Genomic DNA, 14921 nt, shown 5'->3' on the forward strand with positions numbered 1-14921 from the left:
ATGAAGTTTACAAAGACCTAAATCACATGTGTCTAAATCATTCTCCTTTCATCTACATCATTTTTTTTCTTGAAACCCTAGCACATGCAAATGTATTGCATGCATATTTACTATAGATATCCTGAAAACCTGACTGGTTTTGGGGTCATCAGGATAGATTTGGAAAATACTGCAATAAGGCACAGTTTTCCTAAGGTGTAAAAATATTTGTGCCAGAGTAAAAGATGCACAGGCAGTCTTATAGCTCTTAAACAGGGCCCTTGATGTTTCTAATTGCTTTCCTGCAACCGTATGGAAGATACTACATGGGCCCAGTTTTTTCTATTTTGCGCACAGATTCTCGGAGCTCTTTTCTGTCAATGGCGGGAAAAGTCCCAGAATCTTAGCCAATGAAAGGACTTAAAATGCTTTCATTTTCCATCCCACACAGCAGATTCCCTTTCAATCTCAATAGATGGCCCCCCATGTTTAACCCTCTCATCTGTCTATACTTGACCTTCAGTTTTACAGAAGAGAAATAAGCCAGAATCTCTCCCCACAGGAAAGAACAAGAAGTCTGCTTGTTAAGTAATGATCGAATGACTTTGCATGCAGTTAGCTTGATAACGTTATCATATTTTTGCTGTCAACATTTTTTTCTTATCTCTTTGAGAAATAAAAAAGGAAAATAAAACTTGCATTCATCTGTGTTCAATATACATTTTGATTTGTTTTCCTGAACAAATCCCCCTTCCCCGCCAAAGAAAAATCCTATTTTAAAAAGTTAAATTATTTTTCCCCGCATATATTATTCTATGTTTCAGCAGCTGCTATATTCATATTTCAAGAAATATCTTTCTCTGCAGATGTTTAGCACAAATCAGGAGACACAGTCTTTTCAGTTCAATTTTGCTTCTTAATAGAATTTTCTTTTTGTAGTAAAAAGGCATGGATTCCTAATAGGCAAACATGCATGGGATACTATTAATTGCCAGAAGATAAATTTTAAAAAAATGGTAGAGAGAAATTAAACTGGGATTTTCTAATCTTAAAATGAGCTCAGAATGAAACAGCTTCTTATACTATACCACAAGGAAATACAGCGTAGAAATTAGCTTATTTATAAGGTTAGATTTCCCTTTATGTTTAGTTTTGAAAGACTAACCCTAAAATATACAAGGGTAAGTACAAAACGTTTTCACCAGCAATACTGAACTCACAAGTGCATCATTTTTTCAAAATAGGCCTCCTGTTTTTCAACACATGGTCTAGTGCTGTTCAAGCTGTTACTCACCTTCAGAAAAATATGTTTTCAGATGGGCAACAAGTCACATGTGCACCGCCTCTTTTAACTCATGGTCACTGGAAGATGGCAGACTCTCAGGGCCAGTGCTTCCATTAGGCAAACTAGGCGGTTGCCCAGAGTGCCCAAGATTTTGGGGGCAGCAAAATCCTGCCATTGTGAGGTCCGGTCCAGAGGGGTGCTGTACCAGAGCTAACGCTGTTAAAGAAGAGAATGCAATCCTGGAGGCATTGCTGTGGGTAGGAGGAAGTGCCATGCTGGAGCTGCTGCCAATAAATAAGTAGAGGGTGGGAGGAGGGGGGTGAATAGCCAAAGATTTGCCTAGGGTGCCAAATAGGTTTGCACCAGCCCTGCAAACTCTTAATGCATCTTTGAGTGCTCTTCTTTCATGCATGTGATAAGTGGAGTAGCCATTTTTAGAGGAAACATCAGAGTATAGAATGGAAACACCCAATGTTACAGTAAAAGCCAGTGATTCGGAGTATACGCCAAGGATGAGCTGTTGTGTTGTTACATGACAATGCTCCTCCCCATACTGCTGCCTGTGCTATTGAAACACTCCAGCAGCTATGCTTTGAGATCTTAGAACATCTATCTTAAAGCCCTGATCTTGCTCTGTCAGATTATCATCTGTTTGAACCCCTCTAAAATGTTTTAAGAGGACAAAATTTTGCCAGTGATCATGAGTTGATGGAGGTGGCGCATATGTGTGGTTTGCCGCCCATCTGAAAACATTTTTTTTCTGAAGGCCTTCAAAAGGTTGAGTGGTGTTAGACCAAGTGTGATGAAAAGAATGGGGCCTGTGTTGAAAAATGATACACTTGTGAGTTCCATATTGGTGTTCTGTTCATTTTTAATTAATATTTGGCTGACACTTTTTCTTACCCTTACTTATTATAAATTAAGATCAAGAGAGATTCAGTGTATTCGAAGTTCAGCTCTGGTGAATTAAATTCAACATTTTTATCTGAAACAGCTAAATTGCTTAAGAGAAAGTGTAAAATATTTGTAAGGCAGTTATTTTGACAAAGGAAGTTTGGAATCTAAGACTGTAAGGTCTTCTAATAGACCGAAATTTAAAATTCGAGCTTAGTCTGTGTTCATTTTCCCATACATTTTTCATGAGGTTGTAATTAGAGCTGTTTTGGCCTCCTGCAGGTCCAGGCTTTGCAAATGAAGATCAATCCACTCAAAAGACAGTCGTGTCAGCCAGAGATACACCCAAAGGAGCCAGTAAGACTATACTGCAAGCAGCTAACACAGCAACCCCCCGCAGAAGTTTACTTCCAGCACCGAAAACTGCTATGGCGCCTGCTGGTAAGCATTTGTGACCTAGAAAACATTATATACTCCACTCTGGCATCTGCAGTATCTAAATAATGGGCAAATGCTACCACTGACATTCTCAGCCTTGAGGAGAGAGGGAATTTAAACACCACCACCAAAACTGATTTGATTTAATTTTGTGTTAAGCTCTATGAAAGCATTATTATCTATTTCGCAATACACATCACTGTTCAGAATGCGGGCAGAAGAACTCAAGGCACATTGATCAACAACTGCTTAGGTTGCAGTCCACTACTATTACTTACCATTTCTATAATACTACTACCACACAGCACTGTAGAGATACACACGAGAGGCAGTCCCTGCTCAGTGAAGCTCACAGTCTAGTCAAATAAGCAAATAAGAAACTGTGAATTTCTTTTATTATAGAAAATGTTTAAAACCCACAATTTTGTGATCAGGAGACCTAGGGGTTAAGATTTAAAAGCAGCCTCAAACAGGTGGATTTTTAAGCTGGATATGAATAAGGTCTGAGAGGGAGTATAATAGACCAACTCAGGAAGTCTATTCCAGGCTTACAGGTCAGCAAGGTGGAAAGCAGGGAGTTAGGAGCTGGTGATGGAGAAGGGCACAGATGAAAGTGACTTGCCTGATGAACGGAGCTCACAGGAAGGGGCTATTCCTCCTCCTAGGAGGAGCTCACATGAAGGGGGGCTATTCCTCCTCCTAGGGGGGAGGAATAGCCTAGTGGTTAGAGCAGTGGACTATGAACCAGGAGACCAGGGTTCAAGACCTGCTGTTGCTCCTTGTGACCTTGGGCAAGTCACTTTACCCTCCATTGCCTTAGTACAAAAACTTAGATTGTAACTTCAGAAGAAAAGTTAACATGGGTTTAGCAACATTGGCAGAATATAAGTTGTGCAGATGAATTTTGAATAGATAGTAGTGCAGATAGATGGTTCATTAGGAGACTTGTGAGGAGCAGGTTGCAGTAGTCCAAGCGGGAGGTGATCAGAGAGTGGATAAGGGTTCCGGTAGTGTGTCCCAAAAGGAAGCAATGGATTTTGGTGATGTTATAGAGAAAGAAAAAAAAAATATTCCAAAGGAGCCAACCTGATAAGTCCAACTGCAGCAACAGTATTATATAGTCGTGTGGACAATTCTACGGTACTTAAACAAATTAAATTAAAGGGCAGTCATATAAGCGATCAGAAACTTGGAGTATAACTCGCTCCTACCAAAGTAACACTGCTTTCATATAATCATCGCCCATCCATACCATTTCTTTTTTAATGATTTCTCATTAGTTTAGTGCTTAAAAACTTTATTCAGCAGCAGCACAAAATACATACAGCTTGAAACATGATTCTTACATGTAATGCACTTAAATACCTCCACTTCAGCTCCAGTGTAGAAAGTCATCAAAATGCTAATACTTCTCTTCTCAAGTCATTATTCTGGTCAAATTCACTAAACCATTCTGTAAATTCCAATAAGCTTTTTGCAAAACCAACACAGCTCTGTTTCGGCATCCCCCAAAGCCTGTTTCCTGGGCTTCTTTTGCTACTGCACATCTTCTTTTCTCTGTGGACGAACACAAATGTACACTGGCACCACAGGTCCCAAGTTCATTGCTCACAAGTCAGCACATAAAATGATATGTAACTTGTAATGCCATTAGGTTTTAAAGCTAAAAGGCTATTACAACTTGTTTGCACTTTAATGCTAGCAGGGAAAAGCTGTTTGGAGCACCATACACAAGTACACGAGGTTTTTTTTGTTTTTTTATAATTAACACTTTTTTATTGAATATAATACAACAATAATGAACATACATAGCATATACATAACAATAACATTGCATTTCACCGCTGTAAGAGCTAAATGTAGGCAATGTGGGGCTTTTCAATGAATTACATAATCTGGTTAACTAGTTAAAATCACCTTCCCACATTTCCAGATGCAGCACAGAAAAAACTTATTTTGGGATTTAGGATGTACCTTTCAGGAGTTGACCCTGCTGATGTTTTCTTCTGAAGAGAACCATTCAGAGCATCACAGGCCATTTCTCACCAGGGGGGCTACTTCAGGAGCCTGACACACACTGTACCATAAATGCTCCTACAGTTCAGAATTTGTCTCCCTCTTTTCCTTTTCATAGTTCTCTGAACCCATAGTTTTAGCAAGTCAGAGATCACTTTTTCGTAGACTAGAACATTTTCTAATTAGATCTCGTTACAGGCTGAAGTGTGGAGAGAAGAGCAATGGCATATTTGTCCTGCGGTACAGGAGTTGTCCTGGAGAGGACAACTCCTGTACCGGAGTGCCGCAAACAGGTCTGGTTTTCAGGATATCCATAATGAATATGCATGATATATATTTGTATGCACTGAGTCCATTATATTGTGGATATCCTGAAAACCAGACCTGTCTGTGGCACTCCAGGATCAGAGCTGCTTACACATAACCACATAAGAAGTGCCACGCTGGGTCAGAGCAAGGTCTGTTGAGCCCAGCATCCTGTCTCTGACAGTGACCAGTCTGAGTCACAAGTACCTGGCAGATCCCAAATAGTTGATCTATTTCTTGTACCTCACTCCCTGTGATAAGTGCTGACTTTCCCAAGTCTACCCGGCTAATAACAGTTTATTGATTTTTCTCTTCAGGAGCTTGTCTAGCCATCTTTTGAACCTCACTGTCTAGGTGATTCATCAAGCTGTGAGTTTGTCCCTGCAATATTTGCCTTCCCCCCCCTGTGAAATTTGGTCCCCTCCCCATCAAATTATCACGGCATTACTGCAGCGCAATTTTTATCTTGCCAAAAATATCACGCCATGTTAAGGGTCCTTTCTGTGTGATGGTGGCCCACCCCAGCCAGGGCCACCACGCTTAAAGGGCCAGTGGCCCGGAAAATGATCTTCCACCAAAGAAGAAGAAATCACCCTGAGGTGGCACTGACCCTTCCAAGATTAAAAATAAATACATGGCACACGTGCCATGATGGCCCTTTCTCTTCCTTCCTCTCCTTCAATGACAAAAAGCCCCTTAGATAAAGGATAGCCCCGCCCCCCCCCCCGCCCCCACTTCCCCTGACCAATCCTTATCCCCCTTTCCAAAGATAAAAAATTCCATGGTGTCTAGTGTCCCCATCCCCAACCCCAATAAATAGAGCCCTGGTGGTCTCTGGGGGAGCAGGTGGACCCCACCCCTTCCCCTAACCCCCATACCTCACAAAGGTTTCCTCGATAGCCAGCTGGTGGCCTGGGGTACCCCCCTTTTCCTGGGCCTGGTTGGCACCATTTTTCAAAATGATACCTGCCCGACCTTCCCCTGTCACATGCTAGGTGCATGGTCAGGTCGGTGCCATTTTGAAACATGGTGCTGACCGGACCCAGGGCTCGGGCTGCCCTGGACCACCAGCCGGCTAGCAAGGAAAACGTTTCGTGGTATGGGAGTTAGGGGGAAGGAGTGAAGGTCCACCTGCGCCTCCCCCAGACCCAGAACTCTATTTATTGGGGTTGGGGGAGAAACACTAGACACCAGGAAATTTTTTATCTTTGGAAAAGGGGGGGGGCTAGGAATGGACCAAAGCTAGTGGGGGGCTGGGCTATCCTTTATCTAAGCGTTTTTATGGCACTGAAGAGGAGGCGGGGGAAAGGAAAGGACTGTCGCAGCACATGTAACATGTATTTATTTTTAATCTCAGGGGCAGCCAGTGCCACCTTAGTAGGCGTCTAGTAGAGGTCTATAAAATCATGAGTGGAATAGAATGGGTAAATGTGAATCGATTATTTACCCTTTCAAAAAATGCAAAGACTAGTGGACACTCAATGAAGTTAGTAAGTAGCACATTCAAAACAAATCAGTAAATTATTTTTTACCCACTGCAGAATTATCTCTTGAATTCATTTCCAAAGGATGTGGTAAAGATAATTAGCATAGCTGGGTTTAAAAAAGATTTGGACAAGTGCCTGGAGAAGAAGACCATAAACTGTTATTAACCAGGTAGACTTGCGGAAAGCCACTACTTAGCAGCATGGAATCTATCTACTGTTGGGATCCTGCCAGGTACTTGTGATCTGGATTGGCCACTGATGGAAACAGGATACTGAGTTTGATGGACTTCGGTCTGATCCAGTATGGCAATTCTTATGCTGTTTAACAACTCCAAACAATTTTGTTTCATCTACAAATTTGATCACCTTACTCTGTTCCCTTTTCCAAAATATTTATAAATATGCTGAATTGCACAAGTCCCAGTACAGACCCTTATCCAGAGTACTGATATGTAGACATTAGGGAATAAACACAAGACTGCTTCTACCGCCAAGTTCAAAACCACTGCATGTTTAAGCAGCACATTCTATGAATTATCAAGAAGGCTGCTCACCCCATGAAATGTTGCTAGCAGTAATTTTGTTATTGGTTTGCCGGTTGCTGGGTTTTGATTGAAAATATTACTACCCTTTAGAGATGTAAATCGTAACCGGTATCGGTTTGGATTCCAGTTCCAATTCACATCGTGAAATTTTTTTCTTGCAGTCCGATCAGGTTTTTTTTATCGGCTGCGTCCAAGCCGATAACCAAAAAATACAGCCGACTCTTTAAAATGAGTTTGTTAGTATCCCCCCACCCTCCGGACACCCCCAAAATTTTTTTAAATACCTGGTGGTCCAGCGGGGGCCCCGGGAGCATTCTCCTGTGCTCGGGCCGTCGGCTGCCAGTAAACAAAATGGCGCCGATGACCCTTTGCCCTTAGCATGTGACAGGGTATCCGTGCCATTGGCCGGTCCCTGTCACATGGTAGGAGCAATGGACGGCCGGCACCATCTTTAAAAATGGCGCGGGCCATCCAGTGCACCTACAATGTGACAGGGGCCGACCAATGGCACCGATAGCCCCTGTCACATGGTAAGAGCAAAGGGCAATCGGCGCCATTTTGATTAGTGGCAGCCGACATCCCGAGCGCGGGAGAATGCTCCTGGGACCCCCGCTGGACCACCAGGTATTTAAAAATTTTGGGGGGGGGGTCCGGAGTGTAGGGGGATACTGACAAACTCATTTTAAAGGGTCAGGTTGTGTTTTTAGACTGTGTCCTTTCTTCCCGCCCCCCCCCCCCAATAACAATAAGAAAACCCACTAAATTAATCGTGGGGTTTCCTATCGCTATCGGGGACCCCTCCAAAATCTGAGGATATTGAAAATATCGGACGATATTTTCAATCGTCAGATAAACGATTCACATCCCTACTACCCTTAACATAAGGCTCGAGGTTAACCTGCATAGAGCGGCAGATACTACCAAAAGAAATTTGCTGGGCAGACTGGATGGACCATTTGGCCTTTTTCTGCTATCATTAGTGTGTTACTATGTTACTATGGCCTTTTTCCATTTAGAAAACTGGACCATTTATTCTTACCCTCTGTTTCCTATCTTTTATCCACTTGCTCTAATGCACAGTAAGAAACTGCCTCTGATCCCATGACCTCCAGATTTCCTGAGGAGTCTCTCATGAGAGACTTTGTCAGATGTCTTCTGAAAATCCAAATACTCCCTAGAGATCACATTTCCTACTGCTACAAGATAAGGAACTGCTGTTTCCCCCAATGCCCCAGCACTGCTGTTTCAGTAAAATCACAACTGTTAGAACAAGCAAAATGTCACTGTGGTCTAGAGTTATATTGTACAATGGAAAAGTACATGAGTAGCACTGCAAGGGCAACATCCTTCACCACCTTGGGGCTCCTGCATAAATATGTGCTTTACCTAAGGGCTGATAATGAATCTCTAAAGTTCAGCCAAAACCAGAAATAGATGGCTGGCTTCTCAAGGACACACATGTGAGAAAGTTCTCATTGAATTACAGTCACTTGCTTCATTTTGAAGACTTATTCCATCTATTATCAAACAGTTCTTTTTATATGCAATAATAGACTGAAACTCGGTACAAGGGCTTCAGTTCAATTTGAAATTGAATGTCAAGAAGAGTACTTTACAAGAGGTGAAAATGGAAGAAATGCTCCACCTATGACAAAGATACAGTGCAAGTAACACATCTGTTACTTACAGTCCACCCCCCTAAGTAACACGTGCTTTCACTGTACGTGAATCAGACTCTGCACATTCTAAAGTTTAGGCCAATATTCAAAGATATTTTACTGGATAACGCCCAGTAAATTTGTCATGGCATTACTGCATGGCTAGAATGCCAAGCTTTTAATATCCCTGGTACTTATCTGGCTTTTAGCTGGATAAGTCATTAGCCAGCTAAAAATTCTCAAAATAAGTAATGGGCGTGTCAGGAAACTTATCTGGCTAACACTGATTATTAGGAGTTGAGTTTTTTGGCTAACTCTAGCCATGCCTTGAAACAGATCTAAAGCTATCCAGGAACAGAGCCATACTGTAAAAAAAAAATGCAATACAATTCTTGCACAGGCCTGGCAGCCTGAATCACAGAACTCCCTCCCCAAGCCACCCAAATTCACAACACACCAAACCTCTCCAAGTAGACAAAAAATGTTTAAAATTCAGATTGGCTCACCAGTCTATCCCCGTTAGGCAAATCTAACAGCAATGCTCTCACTCCCCTGCCTCCTCTCCTCTCCCTTCCACTCCCTATCCCATCCCTTACTGTCCCACCCACCTGGCAACCTTGCATAGGCCTTTTTGGCCATGGGTTCATTGTTCATTCATTTGATCCCAGCAGCAACACTGGTAGCTCCACTGTGGAAGAGCCAGGAGCAAGATTACATAAAACAAATACAAATAATATTGGAAGTGAGGTAAATCTCAATTTTCAGAAAAGTGTGTGAAGCTGTCATTCTCCTTACCCCTTTTTAGGTATTTTTAATAACAAGGTGATCATGCTAATTAGCTTTGCCGTGTCTTTCTCTGCACATGTATCAGGTGTGTGCCATGTGAACACGTCTAATTTGTGATGTGCACTTGCAGCCAGCATGCAATTTCCCTGACATGGTGTAGTTATTGGGTTTGTTTTTGAGAGGTATGCCTGGAGCTTCAATATAGGCAATGGAAGCCAGGAGAGAAGAAGATGACTAACCTCGTGAAACATATAGGAGGGTTTGAGCTGCCAGTGAATAAAATGTTACAGTCCCGCTTTATAAGGGATTATTTTAGGTGCCAGAGTCCAACAATGCCTAGAGGAGATACTGTAGACTCTATACTAATGGAAAATATTAAGTTTGCTGCTGGCAGCTCCCAGGAGACTTGACTGAATTACTTACCAACAATATTGTTTCCCTTCCTATAAAAAGTATTTGTGGCATGCTTATCCACTTCTAGCTAACTTGTTTCACTCACTACATGGTTTCTGTCAAACTGAATGTGTCATGTGGAGCCCTCCAGGGTTAATATATCTGTTTAGCTTCATTTGCTATTGGCAGAGTTCTCCAACTCTGCTAAGAATTTTTTGTCAGTTTTTGACAGCTCTTAAATGACAAATCACAATTTGTTCTATCCAAAATTAAATTCTTTATTAGATTAGAAGGAAAGTATCAAAGATCATCAAGAAGAAAGAAGAAAAGAGCCTACTTCCTATTACTTTGGAGTTTCCTGGTCTCAGACAAGCATATAGGGTCATTCATCAAAATGCGTGATGGCGTTAAGGCACACGATAATGCATTAACGCATGCAATAATAGTACTATCACACGGCGCGAATGCAAATTTTGGGAAAGTGCGGGATTAGGGAGGGGTTTAGGTGGCATTAATTAAAATGAGGGGCAATATTGCACAATGCAATAGTATAATACATGCTATCATACAGTTTTTTGGCATTAAGCTGTGTGATATGCTGAAATGGCTGTAACACAATTTGCGATAAATTTAGCATTTCAGCCATTTCTGGGCTGAGAGAAAGAGAGAGAGCAAGCATCTGGGTTGACCTTCACAGTATTCAACTATTTATATGACTATAGGAGGGCTAGCTAATAGCTCAAGGTGAGGTAGTGTGGTGGTTTAGGGGCCAGTTTTACATGCAGAGTGGGATGTATGAACTGCACAGTACATCTTGGTGAAGATTTGATGTCATTTGGAGTGAGGAAAGTCTCACAAAGATGAGATTTCTACTATGGTATCTCGGTCTAGCTTTCACCATCACGCTAGGCCGAGATAACATAGTAGAGGTGAGGTGTTGGTGGTGGTTTAGGGGCCAGTTTTACATGCAGAGTGAGATGTATGAACTGCACAGTACACCTCGGTGAAGATTTGACGTCATTTGGAGTGAGGAAAGTTTCACAAACATGAGATTTCTACTATGTTATCTCGGCCTAGCAAATGACGTCAAATCTTCACCGAGGTGTACTGTGCAGTTCGTACGTCTCTCTGCATGTAAAATTGGCCCCTAAACCCTAAACCACCACCAACACTTCACCTGAAGCTATTAGCTGGCCCTCCTATAGAGATATAAATAGTTGACTTCTATGAGCACCTTATAAATAGTCTCTCTTTCTCTCTCTCTCTCACTCTCAGCCTGTCTGGGCACTTCACTTTCTGCAAAATAGAAGTATCACGAGGTGTGAAAACTTTACTATGTGGGATAGTTGGATAATAAAAAAGCTAAGCTGCTGCTGTGGCAGGTCTGATATTTTTTTTTTGGGTCCAAGTTTCTTTATTCATTTTAATAAATGCTAGTAGAAGAGAAGATGAAGGAAAAAATATCAAGCAGGAGATATTTAACAATTTATAACAGAGGCCAAAATCAAATCTGTGAAAGACTAATGCAATATTAGTTTACAAGCAGGCCTGATGTTGAAACACGAGAACAGGTGTCTGAGCATGAGCAACTTACCATAGATCTAAAAAAAAGATTATTTTTCAAAAATTTTGACCTATAGGCAAGGGATATCAAGTGAATTGTCTCACTCGTATATGCAATGTTGATATGCTAGCAAGTGAGGATGTTATCTGCCTAGAATTTTAGCTAAATATGATACCAATTTTTAAAATAAATAAGTTGCCAATGATTAATGGTTGATGTTGCCTGAATGCTACTTTGAGTATTCCCCCCCATTTGTCACATAGTGGGCATTAGCAACCAGGAACCTTGCAAGAAACAAAAGAAATTAACAAAATCCTTGTTATCAGCCTTACATTTTATACAAAATCCTTAATTCTTTAACCACAGGTGACAGGTTATCTTGGGCACAATTTCTAGTAACATTTTAAATAAAGTCTTTGGAATAATTTATTCCACAATGCAATAGGCATCAATAAGAAGATATACATTGTAGGATATACATTGTATACAAAAATTGTAGGAAAATGCTCTGCCTAGCATACTTCAAAACACTTAAATATTAAGAAGTATAGGAAATAAAATGTAATTCTCCTTTTATATTCTTCAGACAAATACTGGACTCTCCTATTTGCAAACATACATATCATCTACATCAGAAGGAAACTGGGTCATTTGTACTAAGTGAGCCTAATAAAGCAACCCCATATACTTAGTCCTTCCATAATTGCTGATCTGAAAAAATAAAGAATCTTTAGTGACAATAAACATCTAAAGTTAAATAATAAAAATAAATCCCTGATATGCTTGCATTGAGAGTGGATGCTAGCCTGTCTCAAGGTGGAATTTTCAAGTGCACAAAGCAAAAATAATAATCGAAGATAAATGATACAAACTGTCTCAAAACATTTCAGCTGGTGAATTATTCTCTCACACATAACACAGTACATGATGGCAGATGAAAACCAATTGATTCTCTTAGTCTGCCCAATTGTTTTCCTGTCTGGTTCTCTACCATTTGGAGTATATTAACATATAAATTCCCATACTTAAACCAACACCAAATCTCCAGTCCCCTCCACCCCATAGTTTTTACACAATCTCTCCACCCTGTTTCTACTACAGCCTTCCAGATCGGTTTTAAGCATGTTTTAAATTCTCTTACAATACTTGCCTCTATGACCACCACTGAAAGGCTATTTCAGGCTATGTTTACTCCTCTTCGTTTCTTACAAGTCCTATAAGAACATAACACTTGTGTGGGACCGAGCAGTGATTCCCACCAGCCTGGAGACAAAACTAGACTGACTCCAGCCTTTCTTAAAACAATTATCTTTATTATCACTTCACAATACACAACAGTAGATGGTCTTCCCTTCAAAATGGTGTACTTAATTACTCACAGCTCAACTTCATCTCAGCTCAGTGTTTGCACAGTATTATGTTACAGGGGCTGCCTTCCTCCTGGAGACCTAGGCATGGTCTGCTTATCCCCATCTGGATCCCAGCTCTTGTTCCCCAGTTTCTGCTTATGCCATCTGAGCCCCGCCTGCTCTGCAGGATTATGCCCATAGAACATACTCTCCTTAAGGAATTTAAGGTGGCCAGGCATCTAGCATGGTCCTATACAGGTAAATAGGGGAACACTAGGACACTGCCTCACATACCCCTTCTCTCAGGTTGGACCCATCGGACCAAGTGTCCCTACTCCCTCCTGGACCCCATCCAGGAGAGTCCAAGACATCCCATTCCGCTTCCTCTAGCTTCCCACCAGCTACACTTGGGAATGGGGATCTAGTGAAATGCTCAACCCTTCTTTTAGGGTTACCCTCAACATCATCATGACTACTCACCCAGTGTGCCATTTGCACAGTACACATCCCCAGTCCTTAAGTCCTTTGCTGGCTCTGGGTTTGAATTCCAACCAAATGGAGCTTTATGGACCAACTGAGGAACTACCAGTGCTGGTTCCTCTATGACCAGCTGCACCCGCCTCCTGGCATCTGGTACCTCTGATGTAGAGCCCTTCCTTGGTGCCTCTGTATCCTCAGTTGCTGGAGTCTGCACAGCACCAACCTCTAGGCTCTCCATGGACTCTTCCTCCAGGCTCTCCGGGACACCTCCTTCTGGGCTGTCTGTGGTTTCCTCCTCTGTACACTCTGCAGTGCCTCTCTGTGGGCTACCCACAGATTCATCATCTGTAAATTCTGCAGTGCCTCTCTCTGGGCTCTCCGCAGTTTCTACCTCTGTAACTCTGGCCATTCGCCCACACTGTTGCTGGCTCCCCACAGCTACACTCGCTGGGGTCTCCGCTGCGCTACCATCTGGACTCTTTATGGTATCTCTTGCTTGCCTTTCCATGCCTCTCTCTCTGGGCTTCTCATAGGATTTGACTCTGGACTCCTGTTAGTGTTTGGGCACCCTACAGGGTCTTTCTCGGGACCTTCTATAGTGCCAACTTCCAACTTCTCAATATTTCCCCCTCCTGGGCATCCTATGTCATCCTCCCTAGGGATTTCTGTGACCCCTCTCTCAGGGTTCTTCATAGCCCCTTTCTCTGTGCTTCTCATGGGAGCAGTCTCTGGACTCTCGGTAGTGTTTGGTCATCTTACAGCGTCTTCCTCAGGACCACCTGCAGCACCAATCTCAGACTGTTCCCACAACTCCATCCACTTTCCAGACCCCTCTGCCAGCCACTCATCCAGTTTCTCAATGAGCTGTTGGAATTCCTTGTCCAGCCAGTCTAAGTATTCACTCCCTTGTCTGGCCTGGAGACTTGGGAGTGGGTACTCTCGCTCCATTACCCTGGCTGGCCTTTCCAGCTGCCAAACCTCGAGCCTCAGGTCCTCCTTCTGACCCAACTGTTAGGACTGATGGACTCACACTAAACAGAAGTACATGCTGTTCTTTCCTTCCAGCCCTCTGGCTCATTTTACTTCACCAGTTGCTGCAGTACCCTGACTGCTCATTCTGGGATTTCTCGTGGCTGCACACCTTCCCTGCAGAGTGGCTTGCTTGCTTGCTGGAAGAGGACCCCACCCTGTTTCCATTCACTACACTCACAGCCGACTCTAGCAGTTTTTTCAGGGCCATACCCTGTTCAGCACAGCCCTGCTGCACCTGTGTTCCTTCCTCTTTTCTTTTTTCAAGGCAAAAAAAGTAAAAAAAAAAAAAAAAAAGCCTGCTGAAACAGCAATAATTAAATCACTTTTAATTCCCTATCTACCTCCAGCTGGGCTTCTCCCGTTAACCGATACAAACCTACTATTTCCCTGCTGTCCCTGTAACCAGGCCCACTCACAGTTTCCTCTCTACCTGAAACTTTAAAAATTTGGGGTTTTTTCCTTCAGTGCAACTTCTGAGCCACACCCTTTCACAAGCTACCACGTTCTGTGCACCCCTGCACTTTGTACTTTGTTTTAGAGCCACAGACCTCTGTATTCTGTACTATGTTTAGAACCACAGGTCCTCTTCACAACTCTTTCTGTACTCCAGACAGACTTTCTTGGAGACTTTTTTTCCTGTACAAAGCTTTAGAAAATATCCTAAGCATGACACTATGGGGCAGATTTTAAAAATCTATGCCCACATGTA

General features: G+C 42.3%; 1 protein-coding gene across 2 annotated transcripts in view; it reads left to right on the top strand.

Annotated features, from left to right (window-relative positions):
• The window catches only part of LOC115092095 (microtubule-associated tumor suppressor candidate 2-like), a 404152-nt gene that overhangs the window by 88077 nt on the left and 301154 nt on the right, over positions 1-14921 (top strand). For both annotated transcript variants that reach the window (XM_029602617.1, XM_029602618.1), the window contains exon 2: positions 2441-2599. In XM_029602617.1, coding sequence (XP_029458477.1) covers positions 2441-2599 — 159 coding nt within the window. The remainder of the gene's footprint in view (positions 1-2440; positions 2600-14921) is intronic.

This window comes from Rhinatrema bivittatum, chromosome 5, assembly GCF_901001135.1.
Source record: "Rhinatrema bivittatum chromosome 5, aRhiBiv1.1, whole genome shotgun sequence".
Lineage (NCBI taxonomy): Eukaryota > Metazoa > Chordata > Amphibia > Gymnophiona > Rhinatrematidae > Rhinatrema > Rhinatrema bivittatum.